At 41.2% G+C, this 16,727-nt stretch overlaps 1 protein-coding gene across 5 annotated transcripts in view; it reads right to left on the bottom strand.

Moving 5' to 3' along the window:
• Positions 1-1,552: 1,552 nt before the first annotated feature.
• The window catches only part of PLA2G4A (phospholipase A2 group IVA), a 331,217-nt gene continuing 316,042 nt past the window's right edge, over positions 1,553-16,727 (bottom strand). For all 5 annotated transcript variants that reach the window (XM_040407269.1, XM_040407267.1, XM_040407268.1 and 2 more), the window contains one exon: positions 1,553-1,883. In XM_040407269.1, coding sequence (XP_040263203.1) covers positions 1,761-1,883 — 123 coding nt within the window. In that variant the 3' untranslated portion in view covers positions 1,553-1,760. The remainder of the gene's footprint in view (positions 1,884-16,727) is intronic.

Raw genomic sequence — 16,727 nt, 5'->3', positions numbered from 1 at the left:
ATATTTGGAAGTTTGATTTCTACTATGTTGATCTAGGTATCTTTGTGTAAATGGTTATTTGAATAATTGGTACCATGTGACCTTTGTAGGATGGGTATATTTGTGCATGGCGTGCACTCTCAAACTGCTTGATAAAGACAGTAAGAGGTCAATAGGTTGAATTAATCTACTTATTGAATTGAAGATCCTGGTAATTGATCCAACTGGGTGACCAATACAGCTATCACTCAGAGAAGAGGGTAAGGGCTGTGAAGCAGCTTGATGCAGAGAGCAGAGTGACTTCAAAGTGATACTCTACCTCCAGTGCCCTTAAGAAGTAGAATCTGAGACAATAGAAGTTCATATTTTAACTACTCCTTATAATAAAAGCTATACAAATGGTATATTTGTACTAGAGATGAGGGGACCAAGATTTGGTTTGTTTTAGGTTTGCTGAATTTTTTATTTTTTGTATGCTCAGTATGTGTGTGGAGTATTGTAGGCCAGTATTGTGGGTTTCTGGTAAAGAAATTCACATTAGCGTTCTAAGCCTATCAGATCCCAGATCTGCTAATTTTGATATAATTTTCCCAAAAAGAGGAACGTTGCCTAGCCTACAATAACCTTCACGTATATTAATTGGTCTCAATAATAGAAATCGTACCCACCCAAATGTCCCCAAAGGCCTCTTATCTAGAAAAAAAATTTCTATATGCTTTGCCTTGATGAAGGGCTTTTGTCCTGAAATAACTAGTTGCAGATATGAGGCTGGCTCAGCTATTTTCCTAGTTTTGTTATAGAAGTATGTTTAAAAGGCTGAGCAATGACTGGAAGGATATGCTGTAGTTGTGAAACACTCAGCTCTTTTTAATCCTTTTGGAAATAAAGCTGAATTCTCTTTTCCACAAATGAATGCTTAGTTTGTACTGCTCTCCCTAACCCCCTACCTAGGTCTGTTGACAGTTTAGCATGGTCAAACCTAAAAAAATACTGCCTATTCGGATTATTTAAAATGATGGAAGTTGTCTTTTTTCCCTTTTTACTACAGTATTGTTTATTAAATATTGGATGAAAGTGAAAACTTTTATTTTCATAAATCAATAATGCATACATGAGCACTTCTAATATATCTTACTAGAGAAAAATTACATTGTCCTAATCTTCCAGAAGTCTATATTTAATTCCTTGTTTCATTCCAATTTCTTTATCTCTCTGTTGGTGGCACTAAATGCTGTGATAAGGGAGGAGTGACATCTGGCTCAGACTTGCTAAGCAAACATTAGCATCTCACATGGCTAGTTGCTCTACAGACATGGAAGGAAAAAAATCACATCGAAAAATTAAGAAAAATAAAAACCAACAAAACAAGTTAGACATACAGTACCTGTCTGGACTTTTTAAGTCTAAATTAATTTCATGTCAGGGTGAAGCACAATGAGAATGTCATAGATAATGTCAGTGGTAAGATTTGTTCAGGAAATGACTATCCTCATGCTCTACTTACAAAATAGTCTAAGAATAAAATTCAAAATATGAGTAATTTAAATTTAAAGATGAGACTGGATCAATTACACTTGATTATAATATTTGTAGTTTATTAGTCATTATTTACTTATTTTCAATATAAAAACAAGGGACAGCAACAAGAGTAATGAACAGAACTTGTAGATATAATGATAAATAAGGATTGTTTGTTTGCACACATGTAACACGTGGCTTTATTTTGGATCCACATACAACACAATCTCCCTTCATACTCAATTCACAATATGGTAGACAATTCAGCTTTGCTGTTTGCTCTTGTTGAAGAATTTTCGAGTTTCAACATCGCTGAGTGACACTGAACATCGAGATGGGTGCTGCCTCCGGTACTCAATGCTTTCTTTAATTGCTTCCTTTATCACCTGTAACAAAATGAGAATGTGTACATTAATGCAACACGTACAGAGAACCTCCAGCAGGCACATAAATCCATCCATACCTGACATTGTATCAGTGTTCATGCCTTATCTAACTAGCTTTCTTGTTTACAGTGGTAGTAATGTTCACATCTTTGTTAGTATTGAGCGAATTGAAGTGGACTTCGATCCGAATTTCAGGGAAAATCCAGCAGCGGTGGTCGTGCTTGCACACTATAGTAAAAGCACTGGTCTCTCTGGTGGCTGGGACAGTGGACGCGCACATCGGCTGCTGCTTTTTTCTAAAGTTTATAAACATGGCCACCGCTCATGGATTGCAGGGTGGTCGTAACCATGGAAATGATCAGTGTATAATGTGATTGAAAAATGAATCTAGCCAGCAAAGCAAGCAATATGGATAATCACAATACATTAGTAAGTGGCTTGTATTCACTTTCTCTACATAATAAACGCTATTTGCTGAAGTGAAAAAAAAACTTTAAGTAACACAATGGGGGAGATTTATCAAAGTTGGTATAAAGGAAAAATGGCCTGGTTGCCAATAGCACGCATATTCCATCTTTCATTTTCCGAATAAGCTCTGAAAAATGAAAGGTGGACTAGGGTTGCTATAGGTAATTAAGCCATTTTTCCTTTACACAAGTTTTGATAAATCTCCCCCAATGAATGATTTCCTGCTCCACTTTCCATGACACCCAGTATTTAACCCCTTAGTGACCAGCCTGTTTTTGACCAGCGTTTTTCTTCCTTTTTAAATCGTCGCGTTCCAAGAGCTAAAATGTTTTTATTATTCCGTCTATATAGCTGTATGAGGGCTTATTTTTTTAAAGAAAAGATGTAGCTGGTAATGGCGCTGTTTTAGGTTAACATAACTTTCTGATTAACTTTTATTAACTCTTTCTGGGAGGGAGATGGGAAAAACAGCAATTCTGCCACTGCGTTTTTATGTTATAAATTTTACCACTTTCATTTCTCGGTATAATTAGCATAATATCTTTATTCTCTGGGTCAGTACAATTGCAGTGATACCAAATACATATATATATTTATTTTTTTAAGTTTGACTACTTTATTGCAATAAAACTCCTTTTTTGCCGCTTTCCAAGACCAATGATTTTTTTTTATCTTTCTTTCTATGGAGTTGTGTGAGGGCTTGATTTTTGCGGGACGACTTTTCATTGGTATCATTTTGGAGTAAATGAAGTTTTTTTCATGGCAACTAAGAATAAATTAGCAATTCTGTTTTTTTTTTTACCGCGTTCACTGTAGGGGAGAATTTACCTGATATTTATGTAGTCTGGCTTGTTACAGACGCGGCAATACCATACATATGGCGAAGATTTAAAAAAATAAATTTGTTCATTAAAAAGCGTATTTTATGGAATTTTTTAATTTTATGTGTTTTTTTTTTTTACCACTTAACCTCTTCAGGACCCTACCATATTTTACCTTAAGGACCAGGCCATTTTTTGCAAATCTGACATGTGTCACTTTATATGATGATAACTTTAAAATGTTTTTACTTATCCAGGCCATTATGAGATTGTTTTCTCGTGACATATTGTACTTCATGACAGTGGTAAAAAAAAAAAAAATTATAAAAAAAAATTGCAAATTTACCAAACATTTTGAAAAACTAGCAAATTTCCAAATTTAAATTTCTCAACTTTTATAATAGATCGTAATACCTGCAAAAATAGTTATTACTTTACATTACATTTTTCAGAAAATTTCGCAAACCCACTTTTTAAGGACCAGTTCAAGTCTGAAGTCACTTTGTGAGGCTTACATAATAAAAAAAACACCCAAAAATGACCCCATTTTACAAACTACACCCCTGAAGGTATTTAAAACGGATTTTACATGGCATTGCGCAGAAGGAACGGAACGCCATATGGTTTTTTGAAGGCTGATTTTGCTGGGCTGGTTTATTAACACCATGTCCCATTTGAAGCCCCCTTAATGCACCCCTAGAGTAGAAATGCCAGAAAACTGATTTTACAAACTTTGTTAACCCTTCAGGTGTTCCACAAGAATTAATGGAAAATGGAGAGGAAATTTCAGAATTTCACTTTTTTGGCAGATTTTCCATTTTAATCCATTTTTTCCAGTTACAAAGCCAGGGTTAACAGCCAAACAAAACTCAATATTTATTGCCCTGATTTTATAGTTTACAAAAATACCCCATATGTGGTCGTAAACTGCTGTACGGGCACACGGCATTGCGCAGAAGGAAAAGAATGCCATATGGTTTTTGGAAAGCAGATTACACTGGGATAATATTAGGCTGCCATGTCACATTTGAAGACCCCCTGATGCACCCCTAGAGTAGAAACTCCCAAAAAGTGCCCCCATTTTGGAAACTACGGTATAATGTGGTAGTTTTGTTGGTACTATTTTAGGGTACATATGATTTTTGGTTTCTATATATTAAACTTTTTGTGAGGCAAGGTAACAAAAAATAGCTGTTTTGGCACCGTTTTTATTTTTTATTTACAACATTAATCTGACATGTTATATCATTTGGTATTTTTTATAGAGCAGGTTGTTACGGACGCTACAATACCAAATAATGTTACATAATAAAGTATTTTTGAAAAAAAAATATTTTCAGTGTCTCTACATTCTGAAAGCCGTAGTTTTTTTATTTTTTGGACTGTCTTGTGTAGGGGCTAATTTTTTCGGTATGATTTGACGGTTTCATTGGTACTATTTTAGGGTGCATATGACTTTTTGATCACTTGCTATTACACTTTTTGTGATGTAAGGTGACAAAATTTTTTTTTTTTTAGAACAGTTTTTATGAAAAAATTTGGACGGTGTTCACCTGATGGGTTAGGTCATGTGATATTTTTATAGAGACGGTTGTTACGGACGTGGCAATACCTAATATGTATACTTTCACTTATTTATTTAAGTTTTACACAATAATATTTTTGAAACCAAAAAAATGATGTTTTAGTGTCTCCATACTCTGAGAGCCATAGTTTTTTTTTATGTTTTGGGTGATTGTCTTAGATAAGTTATCATTTTTTGCGGGATGAGGTGACGGTTAGAGTGGTACTATTTTGGGGTGGATATGACTTTTTGATAGTTTGCTATTACAATTTTTGGTGATGTAAGGTGATAAAAAAAATGGCTTTTGACACAGTTTGTATAAAAAAAAAATTACGGTGTTCACCTGAGGGGCTAGGTCATATAATATTTTTACAGAGAAGGTTGTTACGGACGTGGAAATACCTAATATGTATACTTTGTTTTATTTATTTATTTAAGTTTTACACAATCAAAGCATTTTTAAACAAAAAAAAATATGTTTTAGTGTCTCCATATTCTGAGAGCCATAGTTTTTTTATTTTTTGGGCGATTGGCTTAGGTAGGGGCTAATTTTTTGTGGGAAGAGATGACTGTTATATTTGTACTATTTTGGGGGGCATACTCATTTTTGATTGCTTGGTGTTGCACTTTAAGTGATGTAAGGTGAGAAAAAAAAGTTTGTTTAGCACAGTTTTTTTTTATTTTTTAAGGTGTTTATCTGAGGAGTTAGGTCCTGTGATATTTTTATACAGCTGGTCGATACGGACGCGGCGATACCTAATATGTCTACTTTTCTTTTTTCCCCCTATTTTTTCCAATTTATTTTTCTTTATTTTGGGAAAAGGACACTTTTTTTTAACTTAAAACTTTTTTTTTTCATTAATTTTTTTGTCCCACTCTGGGACTTCATTTTTTGGGGGTCTGATCCCCTCTACAATTCTTTACAATACTTCTGTATTGTAAAGCATTGGCTGTAAGTGTATTACCAGTGTAATACACTTACAGCCTGCTTGCCTGTGAGATTTAGGGGGCTGGATCTCAAAGGCTCTCCCGGAAGGCAGCCACAATGCCTAAGTAAGGCATCGGGCTGCCTTCCATGCCATCGGGTCACTGTCACAGCAGCGCGAGGACCCAATGACAGCTCCAATCCCCGCATGGACAGCGCGAACCGTGGCACATAAAGGGTTAACGCGTCGGCATCAGTGTTTTCACCGATGCTGGGGCATGAAGCAGGGGTCTGGCTAACAGTCACTGTAGGACCCCTGCCGCAGATCGGGCGGGTGCAGGTCCTTAACAGACAGTATTTTGATTGCTTTTCTGACATTGACCAATGTTATTCTGACAATGACCAGCAGGCTTTGCCAGAGAGGCGCAGCCTGCTGGAAACTACTCAAGGCTGGTCTACACGAGACCCCAGCCAGCCTTCACACACATCGGCACCCCGAGATTGCATTTGCAGGGTGACTATGGGAGACAGAGGGAGTCCGCTCCCTTTGTCAGCACTTTACATGCGGTGGGCCATTGTGTGCAACGCGAATTACATATACTAACATGATCTAATATTCGATAAACCATACTGATCAATAATCTATTCACAAAAGAACTTAGATCAACACTAGAGATGAGCGAATCGAAGTTGACAAGCATTTCGATCCAAATTTCAGGAAAAATTTGATTCGCATTTTTTACTAAAATGGCTGCTGCACGTGTTAGGACATTGAGCAAAGAACTATGGGAACGAGGGATCACCCACAATCCAATGGTGCAGAAGCTGGTGCAACAGTCCCTCCTTTTCCAAGTGGTGGACTCTGCACCTTTTTAGAGAACTGATGGCTTGTGCTGAGCCAAGGTGGAGAGTCCCAAGCAGTAATTTGTTTGCCAAAAAGTCAGTACCAGCAGGGCTGGTGCAAGGATTTTTGCCACCCTGTAAAGTTCGGGTTTGTACCGAACTTCAGGATTTTTGGAACCCGGAACAGAACCCGAACATTTCAGTAAAAGTTTGGGTTCGGGTTCGGTGTTCAGTGATTTCTCAGCGCTTTTTGAAAGGCTGCAGAGCAGCCAATCAACAAGCGGTTAACTGTCTAACCTTAGAAGCCATCACAGCCATGCCTACTAATGGCATAGCTGTGATTGGCCAGTGTAGCATGTGACCCAGCCTCTATATAAGCTGGAGTCACATAGCGCTGCACGTCACTCTGCTGTACTTAGTGTAGGGAGAGGATGCTGCTGGTGTTTTCAGGGAGAGAATAGGAGAGAATCTTTGCTCAAAACGTAAATCTAACTCAGCGATCTACATACATTGGGCCAGATTTATCATTAGCTCAGGTCAGAATAATGGAGTGAAAAAGTCCCAAAAAAAGTCCCAAACGCTAAAACTGCGCACAAATTTGCGACTTTTTTCTGCTCTGCACTATGCTCGACAGTTTTCTGAAAGTGGGCGTGTTTTCTTATGTAAATGAATCTCTAGACAGATTTACTATTGGGACTATTTAAAAAGTCGCAAAAAAGTCGCAAAAAAGTTGCAATTTCACTCCAGTGAGGACCATTTTTATCTTATGAGACTTTTTAATAGAACATGCGACTTTTTCATAAAAACGTGCGACTTTTTCGTATAGATGTGCGACTTTTGTAAAGCTGCTTACTGACGGATAAACTGCTACCGTCAAACCACATTTATTACAGTCTTAAAGGGCCGATTAAAAATCTGACTTGGCTAAAACTGACTTTAGCCATATGTGAAAGTGGAGTAAGCTGTCAGAGTCATGATAAATCTGGCCCATAGTGTTGTGTGGGTGCAGGGCACAATTTTTTTATCCTTCCCTGAGCCCAGTGACCGAAAAAAAATAACTTTTATAAGTCAGTTAGGTGGGCGGCGGCGGTGGCCATTTTATGCAAGCTCAGTGCACCAGCACTGCATCTGAGCTTTTGGGACAGTGAAATCCAAGCTTTAAAAACAGCACAAATAATCTTTTTTTTTTTTTTTTTAAATCACCATTTTGCACCATCTGGTGCATTTGCAGGCTTAGTCAGTGTGCAATTTAAGCTATAAATACAGCCATCATTTTCTGGGTTTTTAAAAACACACTTTTTTTTTGCCAAAAACCACTATTTTCCAGATCTGCAAGTGTTAAATTCAAGTTTAATATACACTCACCTAAAGAATTATTAGGAACACCTGTTCTATTTCTCATTAATGCAATTATCTAGTCAACCAATCACATGGCAGTTGCTTCAATGCATTTAGGGGTGTGGTCCTGGTCAAGACAATCTCCTGAACTTCAAACTGAATGTCAGAATGGGAAAGAAAGGTGATTTAAGCAATTTTGAGCGTGGCATGGTTGTTGGTGCCAGACGGGCCGGTCTGAGTATTTCACAATCTGCTCAGTTACTGGGATTATCACGCACAACCATTTCTAGGGTTTACAAAAATTGGCGTGAAAAGGGAAAAACATCCAGTCCTGTGGGCGAAAATGCCTTGTGGATGCTAGAGGTCAGAGGAGAATGGGCCGACTGATTCAAGCTGATAGAAGAGCAACATTGACTGAAATAACCACTCGTTACAACTGAGGTATGCAGCAAAGCATTTGTGAAGCCACAACACGCACAACCTTGAGGCGGATGGGCTACAACAGCAGAAGACCCCACCGGGTACCACTCATCTCCACTACAAATAGGAAAAAGAGGCTACAATTTGCACGAGCTCACCAAAATTGGACTGTTGAAGACTGGAAAAATATTGCCTGGTCTGATGAGTCTAGATTTCTGTTGAGACATTCAAATGGTAGAGTCCGAATTTGGCGTAAACAGAATGAGAACATGTATCCATCATCTGATGGCTACTTCCAGCAGGATAATGCACCATGTCACAAAGCTCAAATCATTTCAAATTGGTTTCTTGAACATGACAATGAGTTCACTGCACTAAAATGGCCCCCACAGTCACCAGATCTAAACCCAATAGAGCATCTTTGGGATGTGGTGGAACAGGAGCTTCGTGCCCTGGATGTGCATCCCTCAAATCTCCATCAACTGCAAGATGCTATCCTATCAATATGGGCCAACATTTCTAAAGAATGCTATCAGCACCTTGTTGAATCAATGCCACGTAGAATTAAGGCAGTTCTGAAGGCAAAAGGGGGTCCAACACCGTATTAGTATGGTGTTCCTAATAATTCTTTAGGTGAGTGTATACAGCTTTCATATTCTACCAAAAAAACACTTTTTTGGCAATATACAACACCTGGATTAGTCAGTGTGCAATTTAAGCTAGAAATACAGCCATCATTTTCTGGGTTTTTAAAAACACACTTTTTTGCCCAAAACCACTATTTTCCAGATCTGTAAGTGTTTAATTCAAGTTTAATATATACAGCTTTCATATTCTGTTACAAAAAAAAAACACTTTTTTGGCAATATACAACATCTGGATTAGTCAGTGTACAATTTAAGCTAGAAATACAGCCATCATTTTCTGGGTTTTTAAAAACACACTTTTTTGCCAGATTTCATTCTTTTTCTGGCATTGCAGCATCAGAACAAGTGAAATTCCAGGGTTATATACTGCTGTCAAATTCAGTTATTAAACAAACACCCGTTTGGGCAAAAAAAATGTAGTTGGCAGCCTTTGCAGCAGATGTCATTGTGAGATACCGCCTTTACATACTGTCTTTCTATTCAGTTATTTGGAAATAAAGCCATTTTGGGCACAATTCTTTGATAGTGTCCTAGTATGGATCAGGGAGAGTGAAATACACCCTTTAAATACAAGGCTTCTATTCAGGTATTTGAAATACAGCCATTTTGGGAAAACAAATTTAATTGCGGCCCAGTGTGGATCAGGGCGTGTGAGATACACCCTGTATATACAGGGGTTCTATTCAGGTATTTGAAATACAGCCATTTTGGGCAAATAAAATTAAAATAAGGCCTAGTCTAGTTCAGGGCGTGTGAGATACACCCTTTAAATACAGGGGTTTGATTCTTTTATTAATAAAACACCTTTTTTGTGCAAAATACACAATTTTTCAGGCCTTGCAGCATCTTGACGTTTGAAATGTCAGGGTTATATACTGCTGTCATATTCAGTTATTAAACAAACACCTGTTTGGGCAAAAAAAGTTTATTTGGCAGCCTTTGCTGCATTTATCATTGTGAGATACACCCTTTATATATTTCGGTTATATTCAGATATTTGAAATCCCGCCATTTGGTGCACAAATCTTTAATTGAGGCCTAGTGTGGGTCAGGGCGTGTGAGATACACCCTTTAAATACAGGGCTTTTATTCAGGTATTTGAAATACAGCCCTTTTGGGCAAACAAATTTAATTGAGGCCTTGTGTGGGTCAGGCCGTGTGAGATACACCCTGTATATACAGGGCTTAAATTCTTCCATTAATAAAACAAAATACACAATATTTCAGGCCTTGCAGCATCTTGACGTTTGAAATTTCAGGGTTATATACTGCTGTCAAATTCAGTTATTAAACAAACACCCGTTTGGGCAATTTTTTTTTATTTGGCAGCCTTTGCTGCATATGTCATTGTGAGATACAGCCTTTACATAGTGTGGTTCTATTCAGATATTTGAAATACCACCATTTGGTGCACAAATCTTTAATTGAGGCCTAGTCTGGTTCAGGGCCTGTGAGATACACCCTGTTCATACTGTCGTTCTATTCTACTATTAATTAAACACTGATTTAGGGCAAAAAATTCGAGAAATTTGAGGAGAGCGTCAAATAAGGGAAGTGGCCCAGGTCGTGGTGCTGCTGGTGGAGCTCCTGTTGCAGGGAGAGAACGTGGTCGATCTGTGCCAGCTACACGCACAAGTGAAAACCTTTCCTCAGGTGTGAGTAGGCGACAGAACCTGCAGCGGTATTTGGTCGGGCCTAATGTGGCTCTACGTATGGTGAGGCCTGAACAAGTACAGGCGATAGTAGATTGGGTTGCTGACAGTGGATCCAGTTCCTTCACATTGTCTCCCACCCAGTCTCCTGCTGAAAGACCACAGTTGGCACCTGCAGCCTATGTCCATCAGTCTTTCACCTCACCCCCTTGCAAATCAGCCAAGCAGTCTGAGCCCCAAGTCATGCAGCAGTCTCTTCTGCTTTTTGATGACTCTGTTAGCAGGGTTTCCCAGGGCCATCCACCTAACCCTGCCCCAGAAGTGGAAGAGATTGAGTGCACCGATGCCCAACCACTTATCTTTCAAGATGAGTACATGGGAGGACCATCGCAGCACGTCTGGGATGATGACGAAACACAGGTGCCAACTGCTGGGGCTTTCGAAAGTGTGCAGACCGACAAGGAAGGCAGGGGTGAAGACTGGGTGGAAGATGATGTGGAGGACGATTAGGTCCTCAACCCCACATGGAATCAAGGTCATGCGAGTGACCTATGTAGTTCGGAGGAAGAGGCGGTGGTTGCACAGAGCCACCAGCACAGCAGAAGAGGGAGCAGGGTGCAAAAGCGGAGCGGCCGTCCTCTAGACAGTATGCCTGCTACTGCCCACCGCAGCAAGGGACCGAGCACACCAAAGGCAGCTCCAAGGAGTTCCCTGGCTTGGCAAATCTTCAGACAATGTGCTGACGACATGACACGAGTGGTTTGCATGCTGTGCAATCAGAGCTTGAAGCGAGGCATAAACATTCTCAACCTGAGCACAACCTGCATGACCAGGCATTTAAGTGCTAAGCATGAACTGCAATGGAGTAGACACCTCAAAAACCAAGAAAGGTCTCTGGCTCCTCCTGCTTCCTCTTTTGCTGCAGTCTCGGCCTCTTCATCCACCTCTGGAGTGACAGTGCCACCTGCCACCCCGCAAACAGAGGATCTGCCAGCAACACCACCACCTGGGTCACCAAGCATCTCCACAATGTCCCACGGAAGCTTTCAGCTCTCCATCTCCCAAAAGCTGGAGAGGAAGAGGAAGTACCCCCTACCAACCCGCGATCACTAGCCCTGAATGCCAGCATTTCAAAATTACTGGCCTTTGAAATGCTGTCATTCCGTCTGGTGGAGACGGATAGTTTTTAAAGCCTTATGGCAGTGGCTGTCACACAGTACGTCGTGCCCAGCCGCCACTACTTTTCCAGGCGAGCCATCCCATCCCTGCACAACCAAGTGGGGGACAAAATCAGGCGTGCACTGCGCAACGCCATCTGTGACAAGGTGCACCTCACTACGGACACGTGGACCAGTAAGCACGGTCAGGGACGTTATATCTCCATAACAGCACACAGGGTAAATGCAGTGGCGCCTGGGCCTGAGGCGGATAGCAGTTTTGTGCCTGTCCTTCCATTACCGAGGATTGCATGGTGCTTCAGTTTGCCTCCTGTTGCTTCCTCCTCCTACTCTGCTTTCTCATCCTCTACCGGCTCCTCATCCAATCAGCGTAACACCTTCACCATCAAATTCAGCACAGCCAGGGGTAAACGATAGTAGGCAGTTTTAAAATGTATCTGTTTGGGGGACAAACCCCACACCGCGCATTAGCTGTGGATGGGCCTTGAACAACAGACCGATGAGTGGTTTGTGCCAGTCAGCCTCAAGCCCGGCCTGGTGGTGAGCGATAATGGGCGAGATCTCGTAGCAGCTCCGGTTTGACGCACATCCCTTGCCTGGCGCATGTGCTGAATTTGGTGGTGCAGAGATTCCTTAAAAATTACCCAGATATGTCAGAGCTGCTGCATAAAGTGCGGGCTGTCTGTACGCACTTTCGGCGTTCTCACCCTGCTGCTGCTCGCCTGTCAGCGCTGAAGCGTAACTTCAGCTTTCCCGCTCACCGCCTCATATGTGACGTGCCCACAAGGTGGCACTCCACCTTGCACATGCTGGCCAGACTGTGCAAGCAGCAGCAGGCGATAGTGGAGTTTTAGCTGCAGCACGCATGGGTGAGTCGCTCGGCGGAACAGCACCACTTCACCACCAATGACTGGGCCTCCATGCAAGACCTGTGTTTCTTGTTGCGCTGTTTTGACTACTCCACCAATATGGCCAGTGCCAATAACACCGTTCTCAGCGTTACTATCCCACTTCTATGCCTCCTTGAAAAATGGCTCCTGGCGATGATGGAAGAGGATGTGGCACAGAAGGAGGAGGAGGAAGAGAGATAATTTCGTAGGGTTTCCGGCCAGTCATTCCCAAGTGGCTCCGAGGGTGGGTTTCTGCACCCACAAACCCAAGGTACACAATTGTTTAGCCAGGGCACAGTTCTGGAGGATGACGAGGTGGATGATGAGGAGAAGGATATGGAGGAGGAGGAACCATATTCACAGCAGGGTGGCACCCAGACCAGCTCATGGCCATCACTGGTGCGTGGCTGGGGGGATACAGAGGACACAGACGATACACCTCCCACAGAGGACAGCTTTTCGCTGCCTCTGGGCAGCCTGGCACACATGAGCGATTACATGCTGCAGTGTCTCAGCAACGACCGCCGAGTTGCCAACATTCTAACTTGTGCTAATTACTGGGTGGCCACGCTGCTGGATCCCCGTTACAAGGACAACGTACCGTCCTTAATTCCGTCATTGGAGCGTGATCGTAAGATGCGCGAGTACAAGCGCACGCTGGTAGACGTGCTGCTGGTGGCATTCCAACCTGACAGCGGGGGCACAGTGGAAGCACAAGGCGAAGGCAGAGGAAGAGGTCGCCAACGCAGCTGGGGCACCACCAGCACCTCAGAAGGCAGGGTTAGCATGGCCAAAATGTGGAAAAGCTTTGTCAGCACGCCACAACAACCAGCACCACCAGCTGATATGGAACGTCTTAGCAGGAGGCAGCATTTCACCAACATGGTGGAGCAGTATGTGTGCACACGCCTACACGTACTGAATGACGGGTCTGCCCCCTTCAACTTCTGGGTCTCCAAATTGGGCACATGGCCTGAGCTTGCCCTTTACGCCTTGGAGGTGCTGGCCTGCCCTGCAGCCAGTGTATGATCTGAACGTGTGTTTAGCACTGCAGGGGGCGTCATCACAGACATGCGCAGCCGCCTGTCCAATGTGGACAAGCTCACGTTCATTAAAATGAACCAGGCATGGATCTCTCAGGACTTGTCCGTACCTTGTGCAGAATAGACATGTATATTGGCACTAAGCAGCCATTGTTATACTGCAGAGCAATTGCTTATTCTTGTATTTTGGATATTTCACACTCTTTTAGAGTGTACCCTAATTTAAAAAAATTAAATTAAAACCAAAAACCTGTGTTGGCTACCTCGCCCTTCCACCTACACCGCTACGTCCACCGCCTCCTTAAACTCCTACTCCATATGGTACTCCACCTCATAAATCAATTTTTTTTTTTTATTTGTACGTATTTTATTTTATGTCATTTCACTACTTTGTCATTTACATTTTAGGGTGAAATTCACCAATTTTTGGGTGTATAGTACCACTGCTATACCTAGTAGATATATATATATATACCATATTTTTCGCTTTATAAGACGCACCTGATGATAAGACGCACCTAGATTTTTGAGGAGGAAAATAAGAAAAAAAAAATTGAACCAAAAAGTGTGCTTTTGGAGGGGTTTTGAACTAATGGTGGTCTGTGGATGACGCACTGTTATGGGGGGACCTGTGGATGACACTGTTATGGGGGGACCTGTGGATGACGCACTGTTATGGGGGGACCTGTGGATGACGCACTGTTATGGGGGGACCTGTGGATGACACTGTTATGGGGGGACCTGTGGATGACGCACTGTTATGGGGGATCTATGGATGACGCACTGTTATGGGGGGATGTGTGGATGATACACTACTACGGGGGATGTAGCATCATATATAGCATCTTATGTAATGGGGGTCATTGTTCACACAGGGACAATATACTGTGACACATATGATACTGTGACCAGCATAAGATGATCTTATACTGGTCACAGTATCATATGTGTCACAGTATATTGTCCCTGTGCGAATAGTGACCCCCATTACACCACAGGGCACACAGTAGATTTTATATGTAAAATCTTTTAATGGCTCTGCTTTCTTCTATACCAGTACTCACTATAAAAGCAGCAGTCTGGCCAGCACGTGACGTCACTCACTCAGTCAAACACGCTCCTGCCAGCTTCTTTAACCCCATAGGGACACAGCCTTATTTCACCTTAAAGACCAGGCCATTTTTTGAAAATCTGACCAGTGTCACTTTAAGTGCTGATAACTTTAAAACGCTTTGACTTATCCAGGCCGTTCTGAGATTGTTTTTTCCTCACATATTGTACTTCATGACACTGGTAAAATGAAGTCCAAAAAATTAGCAAATTTCAAAGTTTCAGTTTCTCTACTTCTGTAATACATAGTAATACCCCAAAAAATTGTGATGACTTTACATTCCCCATTTGTCTACTTCATGTTTGAATTGTTTTGGGAATGATATTTTATTTTTTGGGGATGTTATAAGGCTTAGAAGTTTAGAAGCAAATCTTGAAATTTTTCAGAAATTTACAAAAACTAAATTTTTAGGGACCAGTTCAGGTCTGAAGTCACTTTGCGAGGCTTACATAATAGAAACCACCCAAAAATGACCCCATCTAAGAAACTACACCCCTCAAGGTATTCAAAACTGATTTTACATACGTTGTTAACCCTTTAGGTGTTGCACAAGAGTTATTGGCAAATGGGGATGAAATTTGAGAATTTCATTTTTTTGTCAAATTTTCCATTTTAACCCATTTTTTCCACTAACAAAGCAAGGGTTAACAGCCAAACAAGACTGTATCTTTATTGCCCTGACTGTGCCGTTTACAGAAACACCCAATATGTGGCCGTAAACTACTGTACGGCCACACAGCGGGGCGTAGAGTGAAAGGTGCGCCGTTTGGTTTTTGGAGGGCTGATTTTTATGGACCGGTTTATTTACACCGTGTCCTGTTTCAACCCCCCTGATGCACCCCTGGAGTAGAAACTCCCTAAAAGTGACCCCATCTAAGAAAGTACACCCCTCAAGATATTCAAAACTGATTTTACATATGTCGTTAACCCTTTAGGTGTTGCACAAGAGTTATTGGCAAATGGGGATGAAATTTGAAAATGTCATTTTTTTGCCAAATTTTCCATTTTAACCTATTTTTTCCACTAACAAAGCAAGGGTTAACAGCCAAACAAGACTGTATCTTTATTGCCCTGACTCTGCCGTTTACAGAAACACCCAATATGTGGCCGTAAACTACTGTACGGCCACACAGCGGGGCGTAGAGTGAAAGGTGCGCCGTTTGGTTTTTGGAGGGCTGATTTTTATGGACCGGTTTATTTACACCGTGTCCTGTTTCAACCCCCCTGATGCACCCCAGGAGTCGAAACTCCCTAAAAGTGACCCCATTTTGTAAACTACGGGATAAGGTGGCATTTTTTGGGGGACTATTTTTAGGGTACATATGATTTTTGGTTGCTCTATATTACATTTTTGTGAGGCAAGGTTATCAAAAATTGAAATTCTGAAATTTCATCTCCATTTGCCATTAACTGTTGAGGAACACCTAAAGGGTTATTAAAGTTTGTATAATCAGTTTTGAATACCTTGAGGGGTGTAGTTTCTTAGATGGGGTGACTTTTAGGGAGTTTTTACTCTAGGGGGGCATCAGGGGGGCTTCAAAAGGGACATGGTGTCAATAAAAAAGGCCATCAAAATCGGCCTTCCAGAAACCAAGTCGGTCCTTTCCTTTTGCGGCCTCCCTTTTACTGATACAGCAGTTTACGACCACAAATGTGGCATTTCTGTAAACTACAGTATCAGGGTAATAAATATTACCTTTTGTTTGGTTGTTAACCCTTGTTTTGTTACCGGAAAAAACGGATTGAAATGGAAAAGTGCCAAAAATTGCGTTTTTGGCACCTTTTTTTAATTTTTTTTAACCGTGTTAATCTGGGGGGTTAGGTCATGGGATATTTTTATAGAGGAGATTCTTACGGACGCGGCGATACCTAATAAGTCTACTTTTTATTTACAATTATTTAGGTTTTTGACTATATTATCCTTTTTCATACAAAAATAAAATT

Source organism: Bufo bufo, chromosome 9 (genome assembly GCF_905171765.1).
Source record: "Bufo bufo chromosome 9, aBufBuf1.1, whole genome shotgun sequence".
Taxonomy (NCBI): Eukaryota; Metazoa; Chordata; class Amphibia; order Anura; family Bufonidae; genus Bufo; species Bufo bufo.
Note: the sequence above shows the minus strand (reverse complement) of the source record. Positions and strands in the feature narration are given on the sequence as shown.